General features: G+C 48.8%; 1 protein-coding gene across 1 annotated transcript; it reads right to left on the reverse strand.

The window, feature by feature from the left end:
- Positions 1–307: 307 nt before the first annotated feature.
- Positions 308–16,484, reverse strand: MEST (mesoderm specific transcript). The gene is made up of 12 exons (XM_056847143.1): positions 16,428–16,484; positions 10,027–10,181; positions 8,486–8,565; positions 8,309–8,386; positions 7,398–7,534; positions 6,555–6,613; positions 5,303–5,343; positions 4,496–4,566; positions 4,236–4,337; positions 2,092–2,168; positions 1,828–1,891; positions 308–442 (listed from the first exon to the last, which is right to left on the reverse strand). Exons 2-12 carry the CDS (start codon positions 10,178–10,180, stop codon positions 325–327), a joined length of 981 nt encoding a protein of 326 aa, XP_056703121.1. The 5' UTR covers position 10,181; positions 16,428–16,484; the 3' UTR covers positions 308–324.
- Between the last annotated feature and the right edge of the window lie 1,911 nt (positions 16,485–18,395).

Below are 18,395 nucleotides of genomic sequence, written 5' to 3' on the forward strand. Positions count from 1 at the left end.
TGCTGCACTAGAAACCTAGGTGGTGTGTCCAATTTTCCCTTTGAACGAAGGGACGAACAAGCAAACTGGAAGGTAACTCATCTGGGAGGGGGAGAGGATGTAATTTGGTCTCCCCCCACCCATCAAGGAAGGGACAGGAGAGAAGCAGCTGTACTAGCCGGCAGGCCACGCGTGCCCCCCCTCCCCCACGATTTGACTGATTCCCCCCTAGCCAAATGCAGGAATCTCTACAGTCTGTGTGTGTTTAGAGGCAGAAATCATCCGCAGCCCGGAGTCCGTTCCCCAGCCCTCTTCTAGTGGAAAAGAAAGAAACGAGTCTCCGGTTCAGAACGAGTTGATAAAGCTCAAGTAGGCGTTCAAGAAACCCAGGGGGTCTTCCAGCTGGGGATAGTGGCTGATGTGGTCGTCCAGCACAGACACGGTCGACGCCGGAAGCACTTTCCTGCAGAAAGACAGCAGCAGGGTGGAAGACCGGGCCGGCGGGTCTCGGGAAAACCACTAACCCTCCTCCCAGCTATTCAAATGCCAAAGAGGATGCCGACCGGTGCAGAACTACCCGCCAAGTACAACTTCCTCTTAACGTGTGTGTGTTAAGTGCCGTCAAGTCGCTCCCGACTCATGGTGACCCTATGAATCAATGTCCTCCAAAATGTCCTGTCTTTGACAGCCTTGCTCAGGTCTTGCAAACTTTACTACAATTGGGAGTATCCAGGGTTGATGGCAACATTTTCCCTCCAGCTGTGCCACCTCTGGGTGTCGAACTGTGACCCAGGCGTCCATCTCCTTTCTCTGGCCATACCCGTTTGGTAGGGCAGTGCCCTTGGAAGACAAAGCAGGCATTTCCCTTCTATGCTCCTCAACTTTCTAGTGGTTACCCGGCACACCTCAGCTGAGCAGATGCGGTATCAGAAACCAGTTTTTCCACACCTTCCCAGGGTAACTTGTTAACCCAGGAGAAGAGAGAGTTGACTGCATACCTGAGTGCTTCCCTGATAGCCACAATCTGAAGCCATACCATCTAGTTCCAGCTAAAATTAGAGGTGAGGTATGTTAAGTTAATTCAAGCCATCGTGTTCCCTATTACTATGTATGGGTATGAAAACTGGACAATGGAGTAAAGCTGATAGGAAGAAAGTAGATTCCTTTGAAATGTGGTGTTGGAGGAGAGTGTTACGGATACCCTGGACCACCAAAAAAACCCAAATCCGTGGGTTATAGATCAAATCCAGCCTGAACTGGCCCTAGAAGCTAAAATGACTAAACTGAGGCTGTCATACTTTGGTCACATGATGAGAAGACAAGAGTCACTAGAAAAGACAGTCATGCTAGGAAAAGCGGAAGGCGGCAGGAAAAGAGGAAGACCCAACAAGGGATGGATTGACTCCATCAAGGAAGCCAAGGCCCTCATCTTACAAGATCTGAGCAAGGCTGTTAAGGATAGGACGTTTGGGGGGACATTGGTTCACAGGGTTGCCATGAATCGGAAGCGACTTGATGGCACTTCACACACACTGCTTTCTGTGGCAGCCATTGTAAGACTCTGCCCACAGCCCAGTCTCAGAATTCCAAAGGTGGCTGCAGCCAAAAAGAGTTGGGGACCATGGCTTTGGAGTGCAATCCTAAGCAAAGTCACACCCTTCTAAGCCCACTGACTTCAGAGGACGTAGAACAGTCTAGCTCTGCTTAGGTGGGCGCTCAGCTGTATACATCATTTATTAGGTAGCACTCAAAAATATTCCAGTTTTCTGGGGGGGGGGTGCATTTTAATGTATCACTTGTGAGGACCAATCCCTGCACAGTAAACTCGTTTGGCCAGAAGAAGCTTACTTGTAGAGCTGAAGGAACTCGGGGTGCGGATTCACAGGGTCCAGAGGCCCATAAATCAGATGCACTGCAAGAGAAAAAGGGCGGGGTTTGCAAGAGCGGATTTGAATCGGAGAGACAGCTTCGCTCTTAGGGCAGAGGCTCCCAATCCCATTTTGCCTCCACCCGGCTCTGAGAAGCCTGCCTCGGCCACATACAACATAAGGCAGCGACGCCAACCCCCGAGGCACTGGATCCCTCCCCGCAAGGGAACAGTTTCCTACTCACAGGGAACAGAGGTGGATTTCAGGGCCCCAACCCAGCGCTCCCGGTGCTGCTTCCGTTGGTTGATGAACTGTAAAATACTGAAGGAGCAAGTGAACGCATCACAGAATCATTACATCGGGAGGGACCTCCAGGGTCATCTAGTCCAACCCCCTGCACAATGCAGGAAATTTACAACTACCTCCGCCCGCACACCCCCAGTGACCCCTACCCCACGCCCAGAAGACGGCAAAAAAAAAAAAATCAGTATCCCTGGTCAATCTGACCTAGAGGAAAATTGCTTCCTGTCCCCAAAGTGACAATCGGCATTTCCTTGGGCCTGCAAGGGCCACGAGAGCAGTGCACTGAGGCAACCCTTCCTGCCCTCCCTCTCACAATCTGCCTACGGTCACAGAATCAGCATTGCTGACAGACGGCCATCTAGCTTCTGCTTAAAAACCTCCAGGGAAGGAGAGCTTACCACCTCCCGAGGAAGCCTGTTCCACTGAGGAACCGCTCTAACTGCCAGAAAGTTCTTCCTAATGTCTAGACGGAAACTCTTTGGATTTAATTTCAACCCGTTGGTTCTGGTCCGACCTTCTGGGGCAACAGAAAACAACTCGGCACCCTCCTCTATATGACAGCCCTTCAAGTACTTGAAGATGGCAGGAGCATCAATTGTTCTGCCAAGCAGCCAATTTGCAGCTGTACCTTTAAAGCCTGGTACCAACCAACACCCACAAGGAGCCAGCGTGGAGCAGTGGACTGTAACCTGGAGAACCAGGTTCGATTCCCTACTCCTCCACATGAGCAGTGGGGGCTAATCTGGTGAACCGGGTTGGTTTCCCCACTCCTCCACATGAAGTCAGCTGGGTGACCTTCAGCTAGTCACAGCTCTCTCAGCCCCACCGACCTCACAGGGTGTCTGTAGTGGGGAGGGGAAGGTGATTGTAAGCCGGTTTGATTTTCCCTTAAATGGTAGAGAAAGTCGGCGTATAAAAACCAATTCTTCTTCTTTTTAGGCATTGTGAGATGGTGGGCAGGAAAGGATGAGCCGGAGTTCGGTTCTTGTGGCCCTTTCTTACACGCTCAAGGGAAACGCCGATCGGCACTTTGGGGTCGAAGGAATTTTCCTCCAGGCCAGATTGGCCAGGGATCCTGGAGGGCATCTTGGCCATCTTCTGGGCATGGAGTAGGGTCACTGGGAAAGTGGGGGAGGAGGTAGTTGTGAATTTCCTACACTATGCAGGGGGTTGGACTAGATGACCCTTGGGGTGGGTACCTTCTAGTTCTATGCTCCACCAGAACCCTCTCCTCACCTGGGGCTTTAACTACTCTCTCTGACACACACCCTTCTAGGTTACTCCAGGTGACTAACAAGACCCAGCAGAAGAGCTCATTTGTAGCCACCGACACAAAGCAAAGACTCTGTCGCTGAAACTGGATAGGGGATGTGCTGGATTCCCCTGAAAGGAAGGCCTTAGTCTAGGAAAACAGTCTCACAGGCTGGGATGCGGCATTCTCAATGCTTAAATGGCACACAGAACATTCAATTCTGTGTTCCTCGAAGAGGGTTCTGCTTGGAAGGAAGAATAAGGATGCCTGTTTAGGGCAACAAAAGATTCAATATTGAAACACCAGCACAGCTGTCCCAATTCCTTAACTTTCTGAAGAACCTGGAGTTGTCCGACAAAGGGTAAAGCCGGTTTTTATATGCCGACTTTCTCTACCACTTAAGGAAGACTCAATCACCTTCCCTTCCCCTCAACAGACACCCTGTGAGGTAGGTGGGGCTGAGAGATCTGTGACTAGCCCAAGGTCACCCAGATGGCTTCATGTGGAGGTGTAGGGAAACCAACCCGGTTCACCAGATTAGAGTCAGTTGCTCGTGTGGAGGAGTGGGGAATCAAACCCGGTTCTCCAGATTAGCGTCCGCCACTCCAAACCACTGCTCTTCACCACTACACCAAGCCTCTATTGAAAAAAGCCAAGTTAAATACAGCACATCTGGCAAACAGCTGCATTCTGTGAAGAGAGTTGCACAATATCCCTTATTTAAATGAAATGCCCCTTCTTAGAGAGGCAACTGAACAGTCGCTCCTTGCTTAGTTCCACAGCGACCCTCCGAGCGGACTGTTCTCTCTGCGATCCTGATCCAGCAGCCTTACCTGTCTAACACAAGGTTCCCGTCATTTGTTCGAACTGCGGTCCACATGTCCCAGTACTCAGCTTCTGAAGGCTGGGTGTAAGGGCCGAAAACTGCCGCAAGTCTGCAAGAGACCAGAGAAACGGAAAGATCACCGCAGAAAGCTAAGAGACTCGCAGAGCGGACGGGCCGTGAGGTTTTGGTCTTCATTTCTTGCTGTGGTGAGGTCTTCATTATAAAGCTGAAGACCTCCTACTCCGAAGACATACGGATTCAACTTACCCGCTCGCAAAGAAGTAGTAGTTTGCTAACCGGGTAATGATGGGGGTGAGAAGGCCGCCATCTTTGAGAATCTTTTGAGAAAAGGAAAAAAAGAGAGAAGATGACCCTTCAACAGACAGCAAGTTCTGCCTTTCACACTCGGCTATCCACGGCTACTAGTCAAAAACGGATACTAGTCATGATGCATCCCTATTCTCTACAGGATCAGAGGAGCAGGCCTATTATATAAGGTGCTGTGGAGCACAGGCAGGATAATGCTGCTGCAAAGCTGATCTGAGTCTTCCTTAAGTGGTAGAGAAAGTCGGCATATCAAAACCAACTCTTCTTCTACAACAGCTCAGGGAAGCTTCCTGTTATAACTCTTTATTTGTGGTGGGGGGTGGAGAGGCTTGAACCGAAGCAGTAGTAGAGCTTACATAAAAAGTGAAACCAGGTCAAAATTAAAAATGTAATTCAGACAGCCATCTTAAAGCTGCTAACGTGGAAGTCAAACTTATTGTTGCCGGCATAGCTTCCACTTGAAAAAGGAAAGTGTGTGAAAGAGACATTCATTTTTTTGGAAATGAGAGCTCGTAATCTCACAAACACCCCACCCCGCTTTATTTTCTTGGTTCTTCCTGAATGTACTTCCTTTTAAATAAAAAGACAAGTTAACATACAGACAGCCTGGGTTTGTTTTACAACTGGGAAGGGGAAAAAATTCCCAACAGATTAAAAAAAAAAAATCCTGAACCCACCTCTATTCTCAGCATAAAATACGCTGACACGCAAATAAAGTAAAACAAATATTTCAGCAAGCCCACTCACCTTTTGGATAAACCTGGGATAGTGAGTTTCTGGGAAAATTCCTAGAAGTGATTTCAAAAGAGACCCAGAGATGTAAAGGGATTAGCAGCAGGGCTTCTCCGTGTCCCAAAAACAACTTTTAGTCAAAGGGTTTGTGGGCGGCCATTTTCTAATTTACAGTAGACGCATGCAAAGTTAAACCCTAAAATCCTGTCCCAAACAATGAAATTGACATGTAAAAAGTGGCAGGGGAGGGGGAGATTTGGAAATCCCAGGTTAACCTCCATCCCAAACTCTCCCCTTCCTGGATTCTTTAAGGCAGGGGTCTGCAAACTGCGGCTTCCGAGCCGCATGCGGCTCTTTGGCCCGTTGAGTGCGGCTCTCCGAACTTGGTTCGGAGCCCCTGCTCTTGCGCCCGCTCACCCCGGCAGCCGGGCTGCGGAGCCGGCGCGCCTGAGAGAGCGAGCGCGAGCAGGCGAGCGGGCGCGCTGTCTCTCCCCCCCCCTGCCGTGGAGAACGGCCAGGTCCCCCTTTCCCCTGCCCCCCCCCCCGCCTAATGCTGTTGGGCAGGGCGGGCTTCCTTTGGTAGACCTGGCCTCCGGCTGAGTCCCATTGGGAGGCCATGTCTACCCACTGGCTTTCTTGGCGGTAGACCTGGACTCCGAGGAGGGGGAAAAGTCCTCCTTCAGAGGCCAGGTCTAACAATTGGCTTCTATGGGCCTCCGGAGGTCAGATCTACTGCCAAGAAAGCCAGTGGGTAGACCTGGCCTCCCAATGGGACTCAGCCAGAGGCCAGGTCTACCAATAGGCTTTTATGGCGGTAGACCAGGCCTCCAGACGAGGCCTCCAGACGGGGAGGGGGAAATGGCAGGGACTTACAATTTAATTTTTATCAATAAATAAGATCACTATTAAGTATGATATCAAGTTTTATTCAGTGTACCTATAGTTTAATTAAGACTTAAAACTTTAATTAAAGTTTCTTAAGTTAATAAACAGTGTACCTACCTATATAGTTTAAGTTTAAGAAATTTGGCTCTCAAAAGAAATCTCAATCGTTGTACTGTTGATATTTGGCTCTTCTAATGAGTTTGCCGACCCCTGGACTAGTTCCCGCATTCCCACTCTTTTCTGCTTTATATTGTCACTGTGAGCATTTGTGATGAAATGCAGCAGAATGCAAGATAGAGGGTTTTTTAAGAGAAGCACATAAAAACAATTTTTAAAAGGAACAGAAAAAGCAAAGGATGATTCTTTGCTATAAATACTTTACCTCCATTTGACAAGCACAGACTGTTGATGAAAACACTCCCTGTTTTGTTGTGCTCATACCTGGAAGTGGAGAGGCAGAGAACGGTGTAAGTCAGCGCTGAACTAACACCACAAGTTTAATGCATTTCGGAATAATACAATAAGCAATGGAATCTCCCTTTGTGCATTTTACCACTCCGTGTATACGGCGAGAGGCAGCGTGGCGTAGTGGTTAAGAGCGGAGGACTCTAATCTGGAGAACTGGGTTCGATTCCCCACTCCTCCACATGACACTGGGCTAGTCACAGTTCCCTCAGAACTCTCTCAGCCCCACCTACCTCACAAGGCATCTGTTGTGGGGAGGGGAAGGGAAGGTGATTGTAAGCTGCTTTGAGACTTCTTAAAGGTAGAGAAAAGTGGGGTATAAAAACCAGCTCTTCTTCTTCTACTACTTTGAAACTAGATCCCACATGTAATCTCATGAAAGATGCTGATTTTTGGCCCCTAAGCATTTCTCCTCTGCTGTAATTCAGCTGATTACAATGTGCATTGAGAGCCAGCGTGGCGTAGTGGTTAAGAGTGGGCGGACTCTAATCTGGAGAGCCAGGTTCGATTTCCCACTCCTCCACATGACCTTGGGCCAGTCACAGTTCTCTCCGAACTCTCTCAGCCCCACTTACCTCACAAGGTGCCTGTTGGGGGGAGGGGAAGGGAAGGTGATTGTAAACCACTTTGAGACTCCTTATGGTAGAGAAAAGTGAGGTATAAAAACCAAGTCATCGTCGTCTTCCTTTCTGTCTCGTGCGTTTTGAATTTCAGTTTTTTAAAAAGAGAGAAAATGCAGAGCTTTCACATCTCCGGTCACCTGTGAAGGAGCTCCTGAGCCACGGTGTCCCCATAGTCATGAGACAGAAGGTTGACCCGCTGATTCCGGAGGCCCAGGTGACTCAGCAACCCCTCCACGATGCTGGCCTGCTCAAAGATGGAGTAGCGATGAGGCCTCTGTTGGGAAAGGTGAGAGACAGGACACTGCAGTGACAAAAAACTGACACGGGCCTGCACACACAACACACAGGCTCAGCGCCTTATTTTTTCAAGATATGCTAAAATGAACCTCCATGTTCAGAGGCAGTCAACCTCTGAATCCTAGTGCCAGGAGACACATCAGGGGAAGGCCTCGGCCTCTGTGCCCTGTTGTCGGACCTCAAAAGGAACTGGTTGGCCACTGTGTGAGACAGGATGCTGGACTAGATGGGCCACTGGACTTGTCCAGCAGGGCTCTTCTTAGGTTAGAGCCAGCGCAGTACAGTGGTTAAGAGCAGCGGACTTTAATCTGGAGAACCGGGTTCGTTTCCCCACTCCTACACATAAGCGGCGGAGGCTAATTTGGTGAGCCGGGTTCGATTCCCCAGTCCTCCACATGAGGCCAGCTCAGTGACCATGGGCTAGTCACACTTCTGTCAGAACTCTCTCAGCCCCACCTTCCTCACAGGATGTATGTTGTGGGGAGGGGAAAGGAAGATGATTGTAAGCTGGTTTGATTCTCCTTACAAGGTAGAGAAAGTCGGCATATAAAAACCAACTCTTCTTACGAAGGCCTCGGCCTCTGCCCTGTTGCAGGCGCACCAGAGGAACTGGTCGGCCACTGTGTGAGACAGGATGCTGGACTAGATGGACCATCACTGGTCTGATCCAGCAGTGCTCTTCTTATGCCTCCTGGGTTCTTTTGTTTGTGGAAGGTGCTACATAACAGATTATCTTCCAAGACTTACTTACAGGTTTGTCGCTGAAGCCAAAGCCGACAAAATCGAGCGCAATCACTCTGTGAAATCGCTCGGTCAGCCCTTCCCAGATCTGTAGAGGAGTGGGGAAGAAATGAAAAGGGAAGCCAGCCCTCAGGAAAGAAGCCAAGGCCCTCCTTGAAAAAAATGACACCCCTTCAGCTCCCCTTACCTTGTACCAGTCATAACTGGAGGTGGGAAAGCCGTGCAAGAGAACCACGATGTCTGAGCTGCCGACGGCTCCCGAGGAATCTGAGTAGAGAACAGAACGCCAGTTAAGGCTCTGGAGTCTCCATGTAATGACAGTGATGCTCCTGAAAATGCCTAAAATAGAGGCTGCTGATACGCTGGGCCTACACCACTAACCTGTACCCTCAGTCTATTTTGGACATTCCTGAATTTAGCTTACAAAGAGAAGGATTGTTCAACTTTGAAAGAAATGACTTGGGAAGAGACTGTATGTATGGGTTTCTTGTAGTGGGTTGTTCGCCGTGTTGGTCTGCAGAAGAAGCACAAGATTTGAGTCCAGTAGCACAAGGTGTAGTGATTAAGAGCGGTGGTTTGGTGGACTCTAATCTGGGAAACCAGGTTTGATTCCCCACTCCTCCACGAGTGGCAGTCTCTAATTTGGAGAACCAGGTTTGAGTCCCAACTCCTCCAAATGAGTGGCAGACTCTAATCTGGAGAACCAGGTTGGTTTCCCCACTCCTCCACTTGAAGCCAGCTGGGTGACCTTGGTCTAGTCACTGTTTCCGAACTCTCTCAGCCTCACCTACCTCTTAGGTTCACCAGATTAGCGTCCACCACTCATGTGGAGGAGTGGGGAATCATACCCGGTTCTCCAAATAGGAGTCCCCAGCTCCAACCACCGCTTTTAACCACTACATCACGCTGGCTCTTCTTCTGCAGTCCTACATGGCTCCTGAAAATCTTGTTGGTTTCTGAGGTGCTAATGGGCTGAAATCCAACTCTTCTGCTGCAATCCAACATGGCTACCCTCTGAAATTATTAAACACTGTTACATGCACAGAGCCTAGTGATTAATTCAACAATCAGTTTCAGACTTGAGAAAACCCTCTCAAGGGTTACATAAGAACATAAGAAAGGCCCTGCTGGATCAGACCCAGGCCCATCAAGTCCAGCAGTCTGTTCACACAGTGGCCAACCAGGGGCCTCTAGGAAGCCCACAAACAAGGCGACTGCAGCAGCATTGTCCTGCTGGTGTTCCACAGCACCTAATATAATAGGCATGCTCCTCTGATCCTGGAATGGATATGCATCATGACCAGTATCCATTTTTACTAGTAGCCATTTTATACCCCTCTCCTCCATGAACATGTCCACTCCCCTCTTAAAGCCTTCCAGGTTGGCAGCCATCACCACATCCTGGGGCAAGGAGTTTCACAATTCAACTATGCGTTGTGTGAAGAAATACTTCCTTTAATCAGTTTTGAATCTCTCACCCTCCAGTTTCAGTAGATGACCCCATGTTCTGGTAGTATGAGAGAGGGAGAAAAGCTTCTCCCCGTCCACTCTCTCCATACCATGCGTAATGTTATAGAGCTCTATCATGCCTCCCCTTAACCGCCTTAACTGTATTATGGGAGAGGGAGAAAAACTCCCATAATACTAGAGTTCCCCCTCCAGCCCCTCTTTCCAGCCCCTCTTTCCAGCCCTCCTGCAACTGCTTAGGGGAGAGAACTCCAAACATACCTCTGTAAAAGATGCTCTGTTTTTTGTAAGTGAAATACCTTCCCGCTGACCTCCATGACTGGAGAGCCGGAGACAGCTTGGGAGGCGGGATGTGCAGGTAGACGGCGAGGAGGGGAACGGTCAACAGGCCCACCTGGATCCACCACTCTCGCATTCTAGGAGGGTGACAGAAAGAGAGACGCTCCTGTCCGTAATCAGCGGCCAACTAGGTGGCCGAAGCCAAATTTGTTGGGCCGAGAGGAGAGAATTCCCAATTTCGCTGCTCGCTCGGGTGCCCAGTTTTACAAACCATACTTTTGCTGTTCAAGCTAGAAAATGGAAGTCGATATTACTTCCAGATGTTGAAGAATGGAAGGAAAAGCTGTCTGAATATGCAATCATGGCCAAAAAGACCAATTTAGCCTACGATCAGCAGTATGAATTGTTTTATGAAAACTGGAAACTCTATTATCAGTATCTAAAGGATTAATCATTGAAATTCTTAGAAGGAGAGAAGGCATTAAAAAGATAGAACAGATACTAAATTTTCATATCTTTATCGATTACCTTTTTAAGCTGGGAAAATTGTTTGGATATGGGTAAACCATGTACCGCGAAACCCAAACCCATGCGTGTAACAAATTTTTTATCTTTATTTTGTACTTTTTAAATTTTCTGGTTGTTCCCTTTCCCTGTATATTAAAAACAAACAAAACATTCAAAAACAAACAAACCATACTTTGGGCCAGGGCCCCCCCAGCCTTTCTGAACCTGCGGGCCCCTGTCAAGTTCCAACACGGGGCGGCGCGAACCACGTCAAAACGGCCACCGCAGGGGCCAGAGCCAAGAACAAAAGGATTGCTGCGAGAGTCGGAGCCAACCGCAAAAACGTCAAGGAGCCAGGTTAACGCCTAACTCTAATAGTAGCTCTTCAAGTTTTCAGGCGGCAGCTCTGCTTGGCAGGATGCCTTCTGGAACGAGCATCTTGTTTTCAAGCGAAGCTGTGGCAGCAGCGGCTGCCAAAGCCACACTTTTTTAAAAATCTGCACAGCCAGCTGGAAAGAAAATGGAAACTTTATTATGAATATGTAAATACGTAACCTATATAACTTGTTTGCTTTCTTGTTGTTCTTTTCTCCCCCCCCCCCTTTTTTTTTTGGAATAGAGGATGGCCCAGGCTAGCCTGATCTCGTCAGATCTCAGAAGCTAAGCAGGGTCAGTCCTAGTTAGTATTTAGATGGGAGACCACCAAGAAAGACCAGGGTTGCTGTGCAGACGAAGGCACTGGCAAACCACCTCTGTTCGTCTCTTGCCATGAAAACCCTACGGGGTCACCATAAGTCGGCTGCAACTTGAAGGCACTTTACACACACACACACACACAGTAGCTATAATAGTTAAGATTACGTCTTAAGAAAAATTCTATTTAGTATGCTAAGAGAACAGATAGCTTAAACATATAACCCATATTAAACAACGAATATTATAGGTTAAAATAGATAGGTATTGTATCCTGGAGAAACAATATTAACAGCTTAATACAAATGTCTGAGAAGCTTAGTCACGGCACAGTAAAAAGTTTTTATATACTTTCATGTCTCAACATAAGTCTAAGGGTTAATCTTAAACATTCATCTTGGAGATAGTAAGAAATAGTGTTGAATAGATGGCAGAAAATAAAAACTGAACAGATGGGTGAATTTAAGATAAAGTAAGGCACATTTGGTAATATGTAGTGTTATGTAGATAGGTTGCATGTCATGTTTTATTTTGTACGTTATGTATTTGTAAACCGTATGTGTAAAATGATACTACATTACTGGCAGAAAATAGCGTAGACTTGAAATGACTACTGCTGAAAGTTAAAAGAGAAAGTGCCAAAGCAGGACTGCAGCTGAACATCAGGTAGACAAAAGTAATGACTACAGGAGAATCACTCAACTTTGAGGCTGACAAGGAGGAAATAGAAATTGTTCAAGACTTCCTATTCCTTGGCTCCATCATCAACCAAAAGGGAGACTGCAGCCCAGAAATCAGAAGGAGATTAAGACTGGGAAGGGCAGCCAGGAAGGAGCTAGGAAAGATTCTGAAGTGTGAGGATGTGTCACTGGCCACCAAGATTAAGTTAATTCATGCCATCGTATTCCCTATTACTATGTATGGGTGTGAAAGCTGGACAATGTAGAAAGCTGGCAGGAAGAAAGTAGATTCCTTTGAAATGTGGTGTCGGAGGAGAGTGTTACGGATACCCTGCACCGCCAAAAAAAACAAATCAGTGGGTTATAGATCAAATCAAGCCTGAACTGACCCTAGAAGCTAAAATGACTAAACCGAGGCTGTCGTAGTTTGGTCACATTATGAGAAGACCAGAGTCACTGGAAAAGACAATCTTGCTAGGAAAAGTTGAGGGCAAGCAGGAAAAGAGGAAGACCCAACAAGAGGTGGATCGGCTCTATCAAGAAAGCCACAGCCCTCAGTTTGCAAGACCTGAGCAAGGCTGTCAAAGATAGAACATTTTGGAGGACTTTGATTCATAGGTTCGCCATGAGTTGGAAGCAACTCGACGGCACTTAACACACACACACATACGTAAAATTTAAAAAATTAATTTAAAAAATCCGCACAGCCAATCAGTTGTCCGATGGACAGTCGGAAGCCTTGCTGGGCAAAAGCCCTGCCAGCCCTCCCCACTTTCTAAAAACACTTGGCAGGTGCCAGGAAAGGGTATCAGCAGGCACCATGGCGCCCACGGGCGCCCCATTGAGAACCCCTGCTTTGGACACCTAGCTTAAGTCTGCCTTTTTACACTGTAACAGCCAACTGAACGGCTTGGACTCCACAACGAGCAGAAAAACAAGGCAAGATTCCTAAGTCCGAGCGCAGCGGCTGTTAATAAGGATTAAGCAGATAGCATCACATGTAAAGAACCAATCCTACATTTCCGCCACGGGAAATAAAACCGATTCCAGCTCAAGCCGGGGAAATTTCCTCACCGCTCAACCCAGATGACCTGCTTATCCTATTAGCAGCTTGGGAGGGATCATGATGATAAAGAAAGGTAATTATTGTTCAGGGGAAGGGCTGTGGCTCAGTGGTAGAGCATCTGCTTGCCACACAGAAGGTCCCAGGTTCAATCCCCAGCATCTCCAGTTACAGGGACCAGGCAGGTAGGCAATGTGAAAGACCTCCGCCTGAGACTCTGGAGAGCTGCTGCCGGTCAGAGTAGACAATACTGACTTTGATGGACCAGGGATACGATTCAGTATAAGGCAGCTTCATGTGTTCATCTCTTTAGGGGAGAAGCTGTGGCTCAGTTTGTAGAGCATCTGCTTGGCGTGCCGAAGGTCCAAGGTTCAATCCCCGGCATCTCCAGTTAAAGGGACCAGGCAGGTAGGTGATATGAAAGACCTCTGCCTGAGACCCTGGAGAGCCGCTGCCAGTCTGAGCAGACTATATTGACCTCGATGGACCAATGGTCTGGTTCAGTAAAAGGCAGCTTCATGATACGTGAAAACCTAGGTTCATCCCCCCGGCATCTCCAGTTAAAGGGACTGGCCAAGCAGGTGATGTGAAAGACCTCCGCCTAAGACCCTGGAGAGCTGCTGCCAGTCTGAACGGACAATACTGACCTCGATGGATAGATGGTCCAATTCACTATAAGGCAGCTTCGGAGCTAAAAACCCCATTTTGCTAAATGGTGGGGGGCTGCAATTCATGTCCCCCACCCCCAGGCCATGCAGAATTGGGATCTCAGCATCACCTGCGCAGGCCAATCATGAGACACCCCCCCCCCAAGACCTCCGACAGGCAATCCCCAGCAGAGACGGCCAAGTGAGGGCAACAGAGTCACGGCCTCGGCCAAGACACCAGACCGCATCGGCTCAACTGACCTCTAGTCCCAGCTGGGGAGTGTTTAACCCCGATTAGCAAAGTTCACAGTCCCGCAGGTTTCTATACTTGGACTGCAACCAGCGCTCAAGTATCTATTCCTGGTAGAGGGCAGAACAGGTGTGTACGGGGAGAAACTTTCCCTATTTTCTAAATCAAATATCTAACAACATAAGAAAGGCCCTGCTGGATCAGACCAAGGTCCATCAAGTCCAGCTGTCTGTTCACACAGTGGCCAACCAGGGGCCTCTAGGAAGCCCACAAGCAAGACGACTGAGGCAGCATTGTCCTGCCTGTATTCCTTTACAGCACCTAATGTAATAGACATGCTCCTCTGATCCTGGAGAGAATAGGTAGCCATGAAAACCCCTTTCCTCCATGAACATGTCCACTTCCCTCTTCAAGCCTTCCAAGTTGGCAGCCATCACCACGTCCTGGGGCAGGGAGTTCCACAATTTAACCAGAGAAAGGAACCCCACCCCCAACACATACACACACTTAACTATAGATATATGTGTGTGTGTGTGTGTGTATATATATATATATATATATACACACACACAAATACATAAATTTTGCTGTCCAACTTATGGTGACCCCGTATGGTTTCCAATGCAAGTGGTCAAGCAGAGGTAGTTTGCCATCACCTTCCTGTGCGTAGCAACCCTGGACTTCCTCGGTGGCCTCCCATCCAAGGGCTAACCAGGGTGGACCCAGCTTAGCTTCGACGTCTGGTACGACTGAGCTAACCTGGGCCTTCCACGTCAGGGCAAGAGACGTCCCGAGGCGGTCGGCCCTTGCCTGCCTCTGCACGGCGACCCAAAACTTCCACTGTGGTCTCCCATCTAAGTACTAACCAGAGCGCAGCTTCTGAAATCTGATGGCCTTGGGCTAGTCTGGGCCATCCAGGTCACAGGGCATTATACCTTGTGTGTGTGTTAAGTGCCGTCAAGTTGCTTCTGACTCATGGCGACTCATTAGGAAGTGAGAAAATCTATCCTCCAGGGGACTAGCTTGCCTCACCACAGCTGCCCCCCCCACAATGGACGCCCACCTAGTTAAACTGTGGAACTCCCTGCCCCAGGATGTGGTGATGGCTACCAACTTGGAAGGCTTTAAGAGGGGAGTGGACATGTTCGTGGAGGAGAGGGCTACTAGTAACAATGGATGCTGGTCATGATGCATACCTATTCTCTCCAGGATCAGAGGATCGTGCCTATTATATTAGGTGCTGTGGAACACAGGCAGGCCAATGCTGCTGCAGTCATCTTGTTTGTGGGCTTCCTAGAGGCACCCGGTTGGCCCCCGTGTGAACAGACTGCTGGACTGGATGGGCCTGGGTCTGATCCAGCAGGACCTTTCTTATGTTCTCATGTTCAGTTTTCTAACAGCAGAAGTTGAGATGGGCCAATGGCAAAGCACCTCTGAACGTCTCTTGCCTTCAAAACCCTTCGGGGTTGCCATAAGTCGGCTGTGACTTGACGGCACTCCACACACACAACTCCAGAAGCCCCAAATAGAGAAATCCACCTGGGGCTCAAAGACACCCTCATCAAGCTCCCCCCGCCCCATCAGCATCCCCTTCCAAGTAACCCCTCGGGAACCTCCCCAGGGGCTAAACCTCCCCTCCAAATCCACAACAGGGCTGAGTTTAAAGCCCCCCTCCATGTGTGTGTGTGTTGTGTGTATGTACAGTGCCTTCAAGTCGCAGCCGACTTAGGGCGACCCCTTTTGGGGTTTTCATGGCAAGAGACTAGCAGAGGAGGTTTGCAAGTGCCTTCCTCTGCACAGCAACCCTGGACTTCCTTGGTGGTCTCCCATCCAAGTACTAACCAGGGTTGACCCTGCTTAGCTTCTGAGATCTGATGAGATCAGGCTAGCCTGGGCCATCCAGGTCAGGGCATGTGTGTGTTAAGTGCCGTCAAGTCGCTTCCAACTCATGGCGACCCTATGAATCAAAGTCCTCCAAAATGTCCTATCTTTGACAGCCTTGTTCAGATCTTGCAAATTGAAGGCTGTGGCTTCCTTGATTGAGTCCATCCAGCTCTTGTCGGGTCTTCCTCTTTTCCTGCTGCCCTCAACTTTTCCTAGCATGACTGTCTTTTCCAGTGAATTTTTCCCCCCTCCATAAGACACTCCATTCCAAAGTCTTTCCAGAAATGAGGAACACACCTCTTTCTCACACACACCCCAACACTATTGCATTCCACGCTTTGGGAATAAGGGACAAAGCCTCCCACCCCCAATGCAACCCCCAGAAGGCAAGCCCCCCCCCTGCAATTCCAAGAAAAAAGCCTGTTTTGCCTCCCAACACAAAACTGTCCTTCCAGAATTGGGAGCTCCCCCCATGCAACCCTATTTCCTCAAGCCCCCCCCCTTCAAGAGAATGCACCCCCAACTCTTTGCTTTCAGAGTTGCACAATGTATAGGACGCTGTCCTCCTAAAGGGAGGGGGTATCAAGCCACACACCCCACCCCAAAAAGCTTTCCTCTCCTCTGGGTCCTGGGGCAGGCGCGCATGCGCAAAAACTCACCTGGGTCCCGGGCTGGGGACTACAGCGCAGCACACCCCATGCTGCTCCTGGGGGGAAAGGCTGGCGCGGCGGAGATGCGCATGCGCCCCGCGCCTTGCCGGCCCCGCCCCCTCCGCTCAAGTCGGGCCGGAGGACTCCGCGGCGTCAACGGGTGGGCCGGGCGAGCGCCACCTGGCGAGGAGAGGCGGGATGGCAATCACATGAACGGCTTTGCTCTGTTATGCATTGGGGTTTCTTTTGCACTGGGTCACGCTATAGAGTCTTATAGTACGTGGAGAATTACACAACTTTACCGGAGAATTACACAACTTTAAGGCTGACAATGAAATTGTTCAAGGCTTTCCATTCCTTGGTTCCATCATCAACCAAAAGGGAGGCTGCAGCCAAGAAATCAGAAGGCGATTGAGACTGGGAAGGGCAACCAAGAAGGAGCTACAAAATATCCTTAAGTGTAAGGATGTGTCACTGGCCACCAAGATCAAGTTAATTCATGCCATTGTATTCCCCATTACTATGTATGGGTGTGAGATAGGAAGAAAGTAGATTCCTTTGAAAGGTGGTGTTGGAGGAGAGTGTTACGGATACCCTGGACTGCCAAAAAGACAAATCAGAGGGTTCTGGATCAAATCAAGCCTGAACTGATCCTAGAAGCTAAAATGACTAAACTGAGACTGTCGTACTTTGGTCGCATTATGAGAAGGCAAGAGTCGCTGGAAACGACAATCATGCTAGGAAAAGTTGAGGGCAGCAGGAAAAGAGGAAGACCCAACAAGAGATGGAGTGTCTCAATAAAAGAAGCCACAGCCTTCAATGTGCAAGACCTGAGCAAGGCTGACAAAGATAGGACATTTTGGAGGACTTTGATTCATAGGGTCGCCATGAGTTGGAAGCGACTTGACGGCACTTAACACAGACACACATAGTATGTGTGCCTTTTTATTTATTTATATATCTCACCCCTGTGCTTCTTGCATTTCACAGCCATTTACTTATTTACATTATTTATAGACTCACGGCAGACTACATAGTGTGAGTCAAATACAATCAGCAGGATGGGACGCCCAATGAACAATGTGTTTGGACTTAGGGTTACCAGCCTCCAGGTACTAGCTGGAGATCTCCTGCTATTGCAACTGATCTCCAGCCGATAGAGATCAGTTCCCCTGGAGAAAGTGGCCGCTTTGGCAATTGGACTTTATGGCTTTGAAGTCCCTCCCCAAACCCCACCTTCCTAAGCCCAGAGTTTACAGAATTATAGTGAAAGAGAAGACAGAAATCATAACCACAGTTTTAAAAGTGCAAAACTGAATGTGAAACGCAAAAAGAAAAGAACACAGAAAGGCACAGCTACAGACAGGATAAATTCTAGTCTACAAAGTGGACTAGAAACCATTTCAAAATGGGGGAAACAGACTTGCCAACCTCCAGGTGGGGCCTGGAGATCTCCCAGAATTGCAACTGATCTCCTGACTACAGAGATCAGTTCCCCTGGAGGAAATGGCAGCTTCAAAGGGTGGGCCGTGTGGCATTATACCCTTCTGCGGTCCTCTCCTAATCCAAGCCCACATAACCCCAGACTCCACCCCAGTGGCAGATCTACATTTTTGGGACCCTGAAGCTTGAACTGTTGGGGTCCCTTTGCAACCAGCAACAAGGTCTGGGTAACGGTCGTTATCTTCTTCAGTGGGGTTGTTCTACAGCAGATGTATTGGTTCATTCTCTAGTAGAGAGAAGGTCACCAGAAGGGGCTCATTCGGATAAAGAGGTGAAAATCTGGTTTTTGGCGTTAAAATGCACAAGTGAGACGAGTGCAGCCTGAACGGAGAATTCAGAGCTCTTTTTATGGTTCCGATTGGCTCTAGCCTAAGGGCTGAGCTACAGAACTATTAAGCCATGCACCAATGAAGGATTCAAGGATCCATCTGACAAAATGTAGGCTATGAGCACATGAAGCTGCCTTATACTGAA

The sequence above is a fragment of the Euleptes europaea genome, chromosome 3 (assembly GCF_029931775.1).
Source record: "Euleptes europaea isolate rEulEur1 chromosome 3, rEulEur1.hap1, whole genome shotgun sequence".
NCBI classification, from domain to species: domain Eukaryota; kingdom Metazoa; phylum Chordata; class Lepidosauria; order Squamata; family Sphaerodactylidae; genus Euleptes; species Euleptes europaea.

Bases quoted from the DNA above. Each gene is read 5' to 3' on its own strand.
- MEST (XM_056847143.1), bottom strand. From the start codon at position 10,180: ATGCGAGAGTGGTGGATCCAGGTGGGCCTGTTGACCGTTCCCCTCCTC. The intron at 5,344-6,554 runs GTAAAGTATTTA...AATCACTTCTAG, and splicing joins TCTGTGCTTGTCAAATGGAG to GAATTTTCCCAGAAACTCAC. The intron at 2,169-4,235 runs GTAAGGCTGCTG...TTGCTCCTTCAG, and splicing joins GGGAACCTTGTGTTAGACAG to TATTTTACAGTTCATCAACC.